This window comes from Eptatretus burgeri, chromosome 13, assembly GCF_056783735.1.
Source record: "Eptatretus burgeri isolate ZD-2024b chromosome 13, Ebu_testis_v1, whole genome shotgun sequence".
NCBI classification, from domain to species: domain Eukaryota; kingdom Metazoa; phylum Chordata; class Myxini; order Myxiniformes; family Myxinidae; genus Eptatretus; species Eptatretus burgeri.
In genome coordinates, this window is record NC_140973.1 from 32,259,100 (window position 1) to 32,273,267 (window position 14,168).

Below are 14,168 nucleotides of genomic sequence, written 5' to 3' on the forward strand. Positions count from 1 at the left end.
ATATATATATATATATATATAGGGATTATACATATTAAAAAAGATTTAAGACTTAAGTAAGAACGAAGAAAGCAGATACAGTCTTGGGCAACGCCTCACCCACTTCCCAGCGAGCTTCCTTAGGCCACGCCACATCTCGACACATGCTTGCTTTTATTCCTGAGGCAACCACTTATTTTCGCTCATGTGTCAGGACATGACATCAATGGAGGAGTGTTTTTATTTTGCCAAACCTTAAGCAACTAAATGTCAAATCGCATCATTGATAGTCTGCTCTATGCCTGGTGTAGGCTTAATGGTTTGGGTGGTGGGCTTGTGATCTTAGGGTGGTGGGCTTGGGATCTTCGGGTCCTGAATTCAAATCCTGATTGGCTGTTCAATTAATACCAGGTGGGGTTGACTCAGCCTGTCATCCTTCTGAGGTTGGCAAAGTGAGTACCAGCTTGCTGGGATGTTTGAGCCATTTGAGTATCCTGTGTCAGAGTGGTGACCTGTCCAGGACTGTGCCCAATAGCCCAGGAGACTGCTTTGGCAGCACTGATGTTCTGCACAGAGTATGGTCCTGATGGATGGATGGCTAACCTGCTCTGCCCTTTTTATTGCTTACTCGTGATCAGGTGTTGTAGGGGTGTGTGCTTGATGTTGTGTTTGTGTTTCCGGGGCACGAACATGGCTGGTTTCATGTCCGGGTTGGACGTGATAATGTGTGGGTTGCGTGGTTGATGGAGCTTCCGTTAGGTGTTGTTCATGCATGAGTGTGGTTTTGGGGACTGAGTGCTGTTTTTTGCTCACCTCATCCAGTTGCTTGCACCATCTAGATTTTGCCATTCGTATCACAAGTGTCTCTTGTGTGAGTACATCCACACTCTCCCCAATCAGACCACCCTCTCAGCTCTTTACGTGCCATGCCTTCAGTATCAATCTGGGTCATTTGTTGGATGATGTGTCTTGGACACGGGTCCCATCAAAGTCATTTTTGTGAACATATTGCAGGCAATGATAACCGATGGCTGACTTTGTAACCTTTCCAAGCCTAACTGCCCTATCATGTTCTTCCAACCTTTGTTTCAAATTATTTCCAGTTTCACAAATGTAGAATTAGTTACAGTCTCTGTCACGCCCCACGCTGTTAGTCATGCCTCTCTTGATCTTCCTTTCTGTGTGCAAAAAAAATGGGAAACAAATTCGGACGTACTGCTGGTTGTTGTGATTGGATTTTATGCTTGCATAACCAATTCCTGACAGTTCTGGAACGAATTGGTCACAAGCCGGGGATGCTTCGAGCTGTCAAATTTGCTGTCTCGAACCGAATCCCAATGTGCACCAACTGGATATGATTATCCTGCCGACTGGACATCACACATGGTCACCCAGAATGTGGACTGTCTTTGATGTTTCCAGGTAGTTGATACCATCTCCACAGTGATGGTATGGTGTACCGATGAACACCAAAATGTCTAACCACGTTTTGTTGCATTCCTGTCTCAAGTATGCCAACAGCAAGAAGATGTTCATTTTCGGAAAGGTGTGGCATCACATTTACGATGTTTAGACGACAATAAAATGATTTTTTTTCATGACTGGGATGGTTCACCGAAACGTGCTGCATTCCAATTTGCTCAGTACCACGTGTAGCACTCTCACATGACTCAGTACGCTGTTTGGAAATTTGTGCATGCATTGCACAGTATTTACATGCAAATTCCAGATATTCATGGGTAAACTGGGGAACATGTCAAGGCACATGTTGGCTAACCATGGTATTGCTAGGGTACATGTTAGTATAATTTTGTGTAATTTTTTATGGTGCACAGGAACGTTTTCCATTAGTATATTTCAGCGTTTTAATATGACTGGCAGAGTACCCGCCCTATGGGAAATCTTGTTCCAAACATGCAACACGTTTTTTTACGCATACCTTTATTTGGGTGGTGTATAGGCAACTGAGAGCTCTGTGTAGGCAAAACAAATAACTCGGGTAATGTGCATGAACCAAAAACATACCGACTGCTTATAATTCAAAACATTTCACTGCACTGGAAAACGTGGGGACAGGAATAACTGTACTGTAAATGGTGGAGACTTGTAATACCCTCCCCCACCTGGAGGCGGCACGACACGATACATTTACATAGAGAATTTGTGTTTGCCCCCCTCCCCTTCAATCCTACCGGGAAAGATAAAGCACACCGATGCATTAATTGGGTCATGCTGATCCTATGTAGCAAGTCTGGATGTAATCAGCCCAGAACTGTCGGAGTAGTACCGTGACAAACACACACACACACACACACACACACACACACACACACACACACACACACACACACACACACACACACACACACACACACACACACACACACACACACACACACACACACGTCAGTGAATTATAGTGAGGATTCATTGCATAAAAGCAAATGGTGGGAATGCTTTCCTTCTGAATTGAGTGGTCTTAATTTGATGTCCAATTTATTCATCTGTAATTAAAGCTCCTGTTCTGACATGTTCCTGGTAGGAGGTATTGCATCTTGAATATTATTTTGATTTTGAGGTAATGTTACTGTTTTGTGATTGCCAAGCTTTTGATCGCCAATGCAACGTGAGTTGTGTTGCTGCTTTAGAAGCAAGATTTGATGTTGATACCAAGTTGCCCAGAATATCTGCTGGTGGGCTTTCTTTAAAATGCTGTAATCTTTCGTGATGCCGTTTTACATGATGGGCATGGCTGTCATACATGTGTAATGTTCAGTTCTGGCAGATATTTTGCAGATATCACACTTGCATGATGGGCCAAATGGCCCGTTGCTGTGACTTGGTTTCTTTATTTTCAAAATGAACTTCCACACTATATTCTTCTACATCCTCACTTTTTTTGTGTCATGCTACTTTGTCCTTCACAGAATCCACCCAATCCACCTGATGTTATTACCCCAGAGCTCCCTTGGCAGATTGCTGTGGGAGTTATTGCTGGCATACTTGCCTTAACACTTTTTATTTCCATTACATCTGCTGTTTGCATGAGAAGAAGGTTCGTACCAGCATCCCATTCATATGGTACTTCTACTGTAATTCAGTGATCCGTTGACTTGCAGATATTGGAAGTTAAATACATATTTGTTTAAGATATATCTACGTGGGTTCAACAGCTACTGACTTTTTATGGTGTAGGATTCAAGTATATGTGTGCATGCACACACAGTACACTCCACATTTGCACACACATTCACACGTTTGTTTTTCTCAAGACATACTGTTTACGAAGACATCGTTGTATTTACATTTGCAGCTTTGAAAGGCGCATAAAGACTGAGCTGGCTCTACGCAATACCCAAGCTGCGCTGGCATCACATGGAACGAATTATGAACAACAACCTCATAACAAGTACAACTCACACTCAACATCCTTATGTATTCATTCCCAAATTTGTTCTCATACCCTGATACATCCAGCATTTAAACTAGTATTTTTTGATATTTAACACACAATAGATTCACAATGGAATTCATTTCATTCAATTAACTCACACAGACAAAGCGAGGCACAAAAATGCCATATAATGAGCAACAGTTTGTTGGTTAAAGCCACCTTATTAGAAGCCATCAACAAAAGTGTGTTACAAGATTAATAGTCACCACCAAGGATGCTGCATGCCCATCATATCGTGAAGATGCCTACGATATTCAGTTCATGACAGTCAATTTACGTGAAACTATGTAAGCCATGTAGCTTATCCAATATGGCTCTATTTTTTTATTTTAAGAAAATGTAAAAGCAATGATATTGAAGTGAAGGCCTTATGCACTATGTTTTGAGTTCAAGTTCAGACCCTCTTTAGAAAAATGTGAATATCTGTTTTGAGCCCTGAGAGTTTTACATTGATAGGTTGTGAATAAATTTCATTCTAAATAATGATTGTTTTATCTCCATTTTTCTTTGAAATAGAGAAAATCCACTGTTTAACAAGGAGGCAATTGAGCTTCCATATGATGACATCAACGGAGATGTGGAGAAACGCAGGTAAGAAACTATGTCTAGTTTTTCAGTTGCTTTTTTTTTGTCCACCAGTTTTTATCTCTCCAAATGTAAACCAAAATTTTACTCTCGATCAAGGTGAACTGAATATTTATTTATTTATGTTTGTTATAGGGTCTAATTAGGCTCGTGGAGGATCTGCAACACAAATCGCAACATCTGCATCTGCAACACAGTATGATATCTAACAAAACAGTATGATCTGCAACACAGTATGATATCTAACAAAACAATGAACATGAAGACAAATACACGATACAACACTGGCCTTGGCTTTCCACAAATACAGCCACTGAGCTTGGGGAAAGTGACGTAACTTCCCAAGACATTGTGGGTACCGGCGACACCAACTCGATGATGATATTATTTTTTTTCTCTCTCTGCATTCAGCAGAGCAATTAAGGTGAAATTTTTCCCTCCCCATGAATGCCAACTCGTGGGGTTTGTCTGTTCTCTATCATTTAAATGCTGAGCATAAAGGAAGGAAGCAGCACATACCATTTACAAAGTTTTTGGTATGATTCGACCAGGGTCAGAATGGAACTGCCGACCTCCCAGAGTCAGAGTGGATACTTTAACGATTATTCCACCGTGTCAGGTTAAATAATATTTTAATTGCCCAAATATAACTTTTTTTTAATGGGAGACTGATGCCATTTGAAAACGGGGTGCAATTTGAAAACGAATGTGAAATAAAAAAAAAATTAAACTACATGATCAATGAGATGATGATTTTTATGAGCCACACCCTCCATCATAATCGATTTCTTACTTTATGGCCAGTAACTTGTGATTATTTAATGTAGGGAACATGCATAGATTGCACCTGACATTAGGGGATTTTGGGGAATTTTTTCAATAGCTACTGGCCAATGGTTAAATACTGTATTGCAGGTAGTTGTATAAACGTAACAAAGACTTCTTCTTCAGTTAAACTTTGACCAAAGTTAGAATGTGATTTCATGTAATTTGGATATCATAGTTGTACTCACAGTCATGTTTGTCTCATGGCTCAGGGATATACCTGACATGCCACTGTTATTTCAGTGTGGTTGTTCTGCTGTATTTTTTGAAAAATGTTTCTAAAACTGCTAAAGATGTTAAATCCTGACAGATATAGAATTTGGAGTGAGCATTTTTAAGCAAAGGATACTTTCTTCTTCTTCATCTTCTTTTTATTTTTTGTTAAACAAATTTTCATAATGATACTCTACCATCCCTAACCCCTCTCCAAAATAAGAAGGAACTCCTCTAGCATTCATGGCACCATGAGCATGACACACTTTTGCAGTATCAGCCATGGCTTTTTTTCAGTATGATATCTAACAAAACAATGAACCAGACCTGGTACCAGCTTTCCATACAATTTCTCTCAAACAAACAGATTAACCATGATTTACAGTGTGAGATAAAAGCACATATCTACTGGCTTTACACACCTTCTTCGTTCGTTTTCAACGACTCTTTGAAACACACAAAAGTTTGAAGCAAAAGATGATCACAGTCAAAATCTAAAGGCCGATGATGAAGTTTAAATCCAATTCACAAACGAAGCAGCACATTTAGATTCTCATTGTACATTTGCTGGAACCCCACAAGAAGAGCATCTTTGATTTACCCAGGCATACCAGGATGGATGCACTTTCACTGTCCTTCAATTTTCGGTTCCACTCGTTACATTCAGAGACACTGGCTGAGTCTACTCCGATGCTGTGCACAATAGCGTAAACAGATAGCATCCGATCAACTACTTCAAGTTTCTCCTTCAAAGTCTGCCCTTTATAGCTATGCTTCTCTTTCCTTCATTTTGAAGTCTTGTTTTGACAAAATAAATTGTACAAAACGAACTACAATTTCAATACACTGCACACCATCAAAGGTTGCCTCTGGATATGAATGCAGGCATAATGTGAATGATGCTCATTGCAAAAGTACAAATGACATACGCTGACTGCATGAAGAAGAATCTGAGTTGAAACCAAGCTGCCTTGCTTTGTCTATCTATTTGGATGCAAAGTTCACTTCAGCTGCATGGAAGCAATTTGCCTGAAGATTCCTGTTGCAGCACATGATTATTTAATTTTGCACTGGCTTCACAAAGCAGGAATCTTTCATTTCTTTGTACTGGCTTTAATGCATGGAATTAATGAATGTCCAGAGAAACAGCCCTGATCTCATGCCTGAGGTTAAGATCCTCATCCATTCTTTGGAGAGCAGAAGCAGGCATGTCCAGGGTGGAGTGACCGGAACTGAATCCAAACCGATGGTCGGGGTTCAGGTCTTTGGAGAAAGGAAGGATTTGATGTTAACTGCGCCAATGGATTGTAGGACATGGCTTTTTTTCTCTCTCTTTACAAGAGTGAGGCTCGTGGAAGAGCAAGGTTGAACTAACAGTGGGGTAGTGGGGAAACGATTGGGTATTATCAGCAAGGGAATAATTGAAGAGGAAAAGAAGAGGGAGAGAGAGAGATAGAGAGATAAAGAGATAGAGAGATAGAGAGATAGACAGAGACAGAAACCAGCGAGCATTGGGATTGGGTTAGGGAGGGTTAATGGGGGTAATAAAGATCATGAGTCAGGTTGGGATGGCATCATGGGGTATGAGTGTGATTTTTTTTTCATGACATCATCATTGCATATATAGAACGCCACATCGAATTAGTATGAAAAATTTTGAGGGTCATCTGGGGATAAAATGGTCCACAGAAAAAAAAAAAATTGATGACGACATCAGTCACATGATTCGGCAGCCATATTGTTGTTTTTTTTAAACCTTCAAAAATGTTCTTCTCCAAAGTGGCTAAACAAATCGGGACGAAACTTTACACGTATGACCGCCTGTCCATGAGGAACAAAAGGTTCACACATATGATGTCATAGGTCACATGGTTTGGCAGCCATATTGGATTTACCCTCAAACCTATAAAAAAATACACCACTCAAAAGAAGTCCTGGGAGGGTCTGCAATCTCTGATTGCTCTTTTTTCTTGTTTTTAATGTTTTTGATCGACTGATTGCTGTTTCTGCTCAATTAACTTTTGTAGCAATTCTGACTGATGCTTATTCATGATGTTGACTGTTGATCATTCTTCCTTCCAACCACAGTATAAACTCCCTTGATGAACATTTATATTTTGATTCTGGAAAATCGGAAGGTTTTAATACCTTGCTGGAGGTAGGTTGTGAGCTGGTGTTCAGATTGCAATTGCAGTTCATTTTTTAACTTAAAATCATCATGCTTGGTTGGAAATAAGTGTAAAAGTTTAAAGTACTGTATATTAAACTTAGTGTTTAAAGCTGACTTATTTCACCTCTTTAGAATTTACCTGAGAATTTGTTTTTAACATGACATTCAAAGATGTGGGCCATTTTTGTTGTCAAATCATGTGAAGATCTAATGTAGGTTCTTTAGTTTATCGACAAGCAGCAATGCTAGCCATTAGGCAATACAAATTTGCATGACATAAAATATTTCCAGTGGGACAAACTTATTTAATAATATGTCCATTTGTGGATTCCATGACTTGGCTTTTTCCCCATATGGTTAACATCAGGTGATGTGTGTGTGTGTGTGTGTGTGTGTGTGTGTGTGTGTGTGTGTGTGTGTGTGTGTGTGTGTGTGTGTATGTATGTATATATATATATATATATATATATATATATATATATATATATATATATGTTCACCAAAAATCAGAGGGAGGAGCTCTCTCAACCCAAACAGTAGTGTTTTCCTCGAATGTTTATTCAGATGCACTACCACCTATCTCGGTATCTGTTCAACTATCAACTATCATGCTATCTCATCAACTACCACATGCTTGGATCATTTCAACAATTGAAAAATAGATGTGAAGGGGATATTATTGGGTATCTGCATTAAGGAAAATAAATCGGAGAAGGAATAGTGCCGCTTCTGTTTCTTAATTAATAAAAGACAATCGACAATGAAATGATGTATAAATGCTAACAGGCCTTTTGCGCAGGCGCTGTTTGTGCGTTTTCAGTTCCTCGCTTCCACTAACTGGGGCATTGGCGGCAGAACTGGCAGGATGGCCTAGAAGTACGCACACTCACTTCAAAGCTATCTAGACTAGGTTCGAATCCCAACCCAGCTATAAACTGTCATCCCAGTGCTTCACAGGCAGTGTGATGTTTGTGCCATCCCTCGGATGGACATTAAACTTGGCATCCCGTCTGCTGGCATTACTTGGTGGACATTAAAGATCCCATGGTGTTCTCGGCAAAAAGTAGGCGAGCTATCACCGGTACCATGAACAAATTCCAAAGTAAGGGCCTAACTTACAGAGGACATGGCATCAGTGGCACAGCCATGCTCTCAGCCAATGATACAACTCCACAGCATTGTGTTGCATACTAAAGAAGATTTGCTACTCTCCCATCCTCTGGTATGAGTCCTAACTACAACGAATTGCTGGAAAAAAATTCCCAATGCCTCAGTAATCTACTCTGTTACCTCCTGCAATACTCTGAATGCTTGCAATATGGCCCTGCAGCTTTAGCTACTCTTAACTTCTGTAACTATCTCTTTATACTTACTGCACTCTGACCTGAAACTCCTCTAACAGGCCTTCCTCCTCATACATCAGGACATTGCCGAGCAGCTAACTTGTTCTGTGAAATGACTGCATTTACTCAGTCTGTTTCTGTTCCAACACACATCACTCCAATTGTTAACCATTCATTACTTGACCTTATCATGTAATACTTTTCCTCAAACAGCTCCTCCAGGTGTTGGTAAAAGTGGGTGTCTCTTTGGGAGTTATTTGAGAATCCTGAAGGTGCAGACTTGTATTGCAATTTGCTGAAGCTGATTGATCTGACCTAAAATCTGCTCCATCCAGTCACGGCTGATCGATCATATCAGCTCCTTACACTGATTGCTCCTGAAAAAAATTTTTCTGAAATATTTTCTCTTCTTCTCAAGTTAATTCTATCCAATATTGAACTTTTCAGCCCATTTTATTGATCCTGGTACACTGATGCATGTAGTGAGGTCATCACACAAATACAACTCACATTTTCCTCCTGGAAGGTCAACCCTTCTGATCAGACCCTGCCGTCTCTCTGAACAGCATGCAACCATTGTGTATCTATCCTACGAAGAGCTGGAGCCCAGCATCAGGCTCATCTGGGATCCAAATTCTCCATCCACTCATGATCCTCCAAATTTTGGTGGTGGCTGGTCAAGTTTTTATGTGGTACACAATTCCTTCCCCCCAAAGGTAAGGAGTTATACTGGACACTGCTCGAGAAAAAGCATCACTTTTGAACTTTGGCTTCGGTCAAAAGGATATCGGATCAAAAAGGATATCGGATCAAAAAGGATATCGGTCAAAAGGACAAGATCCCAAATCTGTCCATTCCTGTACCGATCCTTTCCACCTTTACAGAATGTTCTCTAAACTCGAAAGCATGTGGAGCTTTCTCCTGCCATAATGGAGATTTTTTTTTACCCAGCTCGACACCTATTCTGCAACTGGTCTTGATGGCATAAGTGCTCAAATCCTAAGGAAGTGTGCGTCAGTCCTCTAATAGTCTCTTTCCTTTCTCTTTCACAGGTCCTTCTTAGATAGGCAACTTCCTAATTATTGGAAAGTTGCAAACATCATCTTATCCACAAGAAAGGTTTCAAAAACTAATCCCCTCAACGACAGAACTATCAGCCTTCTTCCCACCATAAGCAAGTCATGGACTCCTCATTGCTTCCAACTTCAGACACTCTTGTCTCTAACTCGCTGATCTCTGACAACCAGTTTGGCTTCTGACTTGGCCATTCTACCTTTGATATGTTACTGATTCTAATACAGCAGTGGATGGATGCCCTGCATAACAAGCAAAAGGTTAAGAATATCTCCATGGCTATCTCTCAAGCCTTTGATCCTCTCTGGAATCCAGCCTTGATTTCCACGTTGTTTTTGTTTGGTATTCAGGCCCACCTGCTCAAGTGTTTATACTGTATTTATATGGGGTATTTTGGGTATATCGGTGACAAAAAGTGAAAATTTAATCCATTTTAAATTGAGGCTGGAACATGACAAAATGTGAAAAAGTAGAAGGGTGTGAATACTTTCTGAAGGCAATGGAGGTATTACGTTAAAGAGGTAGTTGGCAGGATTGTCTATACCCGAGAGGTACGCAGTTCCTAAACCCAGCTATAAGCTATCAGCCCAGTGTTTCACAGGCAGGGTAATTCATCAATGTTTGTGCCATCCCTCGGATGGATATTAAATGGACGTGCTGTCTGCTAATATCTGCTGGTGGATGTTAAAGATGCTATGGTGTCCATTCACAATGAGGAGGCAAGCTATCGCCAGCACCATCGCCAAATTCCAAATTTCTGCCTTAACTAGTCGAACGTCAGGCCTGGGCCGCCGCTTCGTGAAGACCCGGGCCAAACTTCCCCTGACTGATCCACAAAAAAGGTGGGTTAGTAGCGTCTGTTAAATAAGAAGAAGAAGAAGAAGAAGAAGAAGAAGAAGAAGAAGAAGAAGAAGAAGAAGAAGAAGAAGAAGATGATTAAGGTAGTGAGATAGGCCGAAACGTTATGGCTTCCCATAATGCAAAAATCGACATGAGTGGTGCAAATTTTGATATCCTTGCAAGCTACAAATGTTCAACCGCTGTGCTTGGTCTTCCTGGTCCTCTTCAGATCAGACTATGGCATATGGTATTCTTAAGCTGAAGCAAATATTGAGTAAATGCAATGTAAAAATACAAGGACCACCTCTGCTTGTTTGGCAGGTTAGTCACGAGATCCTCTGCCCAGCAGCATGAGAACTGCATGGGGAAAGTTATGTTATATCCTCGGTAGTCAGCTGACGTCTCGTTTTTTTTTTAATGGTTATTTATTTATTCACTTGCAAATACCACCCGTTGCTTTACTAATGGGAATACTATGAGAGGGGGGGGGGAGGGAGGGCCAATAATAGGGGGAGAGTGGGGGAGGAGGAAAGAGAGAGGAAGAGTGGGGGAGCGAGGAGGAGTGCGGGAGTGAGGAAGGGAAGGCAGCATGAGGGGAGGGGCAGGGAAGACAGCATGAGGAGAATGGAAGGGAAGGCAGCGTACCGGGGTGAAAATACTTTCAGCCGTCGATTGTGAAAGTGAACCTTTTCCTGTTGCAGACTTTGATTTCTTTGAATCAGCATTCACAACCGTAACTAATAGGTACTCTTTCTGGTGTTTGGCTTTCAAACGCTTTCACATATTGAATGTATTACAGTGATGAGCAATGTCTATTGAAAAAAAGTGAGCATGCAACTTTCAGACTGTCTTTTTTAACCTTTCAAAAATAGTTCCAAAACTGCACTTTTGAACCTTTTGAATGGCGTGTTGTCAAAACTTTATCAGTCAATGCATTGCCTACCCATCCATCAGCAAAGCAATCAGTACGCTTTACCGGCCAATTCTAAATGCCTTGCTATTCATTTTAAAGGAACAATCCTTTTGGACGTGTTTATTTTGCAACTGACTTGCTTTTGCTGCTATACTGCAAACGGGACGCCCCAGGGACGTGTTCCTTTTCAGTTAATACATTAGCAGGCCATGTGTAACAGGGACATGCCCAGCAAGGACGAAAAAAAATTCCCCCAAAAAAACGCTTCTTTCTATGAAGTAGGAAATACTCGGAATCGAGGTTGATTTTGGATCACCACTTGATTGCTTTTGATTCCATGGTTGGAATCGAGTACAGTACTTTGGAATTGATTCCACCCACCACTATTAAGCACTCAAGCAAGCACTCCAATGAAATGGTTGATAAGGAATGGCTGGCTGGGTCATACCAAACACCATCCGGAGATACCCGGAGAATCAAACAATGTGAGAATTGGACAAATGAACACTCTTTTAGCAGTTGGAACTGCTGCTAAGTTCAATTCTGCAATTTAAATTTTGAAATTTGGCTCAGGTTAAGAGATTCTAGAGATTATCGCATATGCGGAAATTAAATAAAGCCATGAACACTGGTGTCTCTGGGCGTTTTAAGCATTGCGATGTATACAGCAATTTGTAGGTATGAAGATGAGGCATTCGGTGTTATCAGTGAGGAAAGTGAAAAAAACATTTGAGTGCTTTATCATTAATAAACGATTGTAGCCTGTTCTAAGTCAAATTATTGTTGAGCAGGCCAAAACAAATGGCAAATTAAGACCCCAACAACCTGACAGAGGGATGACTCAGGGGATGACCAAGGATGATGCCTTGATAAAGGATAATTAAATAAGACCGTTAATTATATTCAAAAGGGGTGTTTAAATTAACCAAAACACCCAATTTTTAATCATGCACTACCTTGGAGTTCCTGGAGTATGCATGCAAAGGTTGGGGCAACTCAGTTTCATGGCTTTGGAATTACGGAGGGGACACTCTGACTGACAGACTGACACACTGACATTTTCAGCTTATATGGAATTGGAATTCCATATAAGATATTGTCATCATGCACCGTCTGTCCGTCTGTCTGTGTCCGTCCGTCCGTCCATCCATCTGTCTTCTATTTCGACTTCTCCAGCCAAACCATGGCTGAAATTTGGCAAAAATGTTCCGCTCCTGATTGGTAACAGGGATAGCAATGCTCGTTCCGGTCACGTGACTTCAAGTAGTTCAAAATGGTGGAGATAGTAAATTCCTTCAAAAATTTATGTAAGCCGCCATTTAGCTTAAGGCGTGACGTCACCGACCAAAATCAAAAATCAACACTAGCTCTTTTTTCAGCACTTTGTGATTGGCAAAATGATTCAATATTTCTTCCCTTCAAATTACACCGAGATTAATTATTTTTCAATATTTTTCAGAAAAAAATAATTTGCGTTTGGGTTCCCCTATAAGGTTGTGCAGCCACTCTGCTTGATCCATTTTCAATGCTAAACATTCAAATGTGGATATCTGTCAGGATGTGCAGGGGGAGGATAACGAGCCACATCAGTCACCTATCCTCAAGGAGACTTTGAGAGGATTTGATAACACAGCGAACTCCCTCAGTTCGACAGCAATTTGATCCTCCCAACTTATCTACAAGACAAGAGCTCACATTCCAGAAACGAGCACACTACAACCATTGACATGCACACGTGACGGCAATTGTCCTGCTCTCTTCCCCCCCCCCCTTCGATGTTAAGACTTTTTCTTTCCTATAATGAATCATCATCCAAACGAAGTCCAACTAACAGCAGTTAATATCATGACATTGTGATAAAAAAATAATATTACAGAGCATTCATAAGCAACGTTTCTTTTCTTTGCAATATTTGATCATAACAAGGTTTGACCTATTTCCATTTAATGAGAATGTTATTTGGTGGAATTTTGAAGTGTTTATGGCAATTACGCCAACAGAGGAAGTGCACGACATTTTTTGCACATTGATGACAATCGGTATAGTAGTAGAAATAGTGTGTGACCTGGATTATAAATGTACATTTCCAAACAAACATAATAATTTTCTCAGAAATGTGATGCTGCTATAGTTGAAAATTAACATTTGTTTTACTTTGCCTATGATTAATATTTTGTGTATCTAATCTACTTGACCAAAATGTGAAAATATTTTTCTTGATTCTCTCCCTTGAGCCTGGATTTTGTATACAAAAGTAAAATGTTGCGATACCCTCCTTTCGTCAGTGATTAAGAGTATACGATGATTTCTTTATACACTTTTCACTTTGGTTGAAGTATTTGTATAGAAATCCCTGATTATGCTATGGCGGTATTGAATGCATCTTCACAGTTATCTTTTGAAACTTTGGTGATGAATGTTAAATTTGGGAGGAACTGCAATAAAATTATATTTAAATGGCAAATGAAACAAATCCTGCACCTCAGTCGTGTACTTCCTATCATAGCGAAAAACATGCTGCACCAAAAACACATTTTCAATGTTACGACTGTTCTTTATGAGTTACCTAAGGAATGAACCATGAACATCCAGCAAGCAGAAGTTCACTTGAGTTGCCTCTTAGCTGGTGGCGATATCACTTGTGTGAGTCAGTGATACCTGCAAGTAAACAGGCATACATTTTAGTTTTAAGAAGAACAAACACATGAAACAAATATTCCATTAGGTGCACTGTTACTTTTGAAACACCCTGTGTGTATATATTGTTCTGCA

At 40.3% G+C, this 14,168-nt stretch overlaps 1 protein-coding gene across 1 annotated transcript in view; it reads left to right on the forward strand.

Moving 5' to 3' along the window:
• Positions 1-13,869, forward strand: part of CDHR2 (cadherin related family member 2) — a 246,758-nt gene extending 232,889 nt beyond the window's left edge. Inside the window, exons 30-34 of the mRNA XM_085851957.1 lie at positions 2,907-3,034; positions 3,293-3,388; positions 3,950-4,024; positions 7,145-7,214; positions 12,954-13,869. Coding sequence (XP_085708083.1) covers positions 2,907-3,034; positions 3,293-3,388; positions 3,950-4,024; positions 7,145-7,214; positions 12,954-13,058 — 474 coding nt within the window. The 3' untranslated portion in view covers positions 13,059-13,869. The remainder of the gene's footprint in view (positions 1-2,906; positions 3,035-3,292; positions 3,389-3,949; positions 4,025-7,144; positions 7,215-12,953) is intronic.
• Positions 13,870-14,168: the final 299 nt, after the last annotated feature.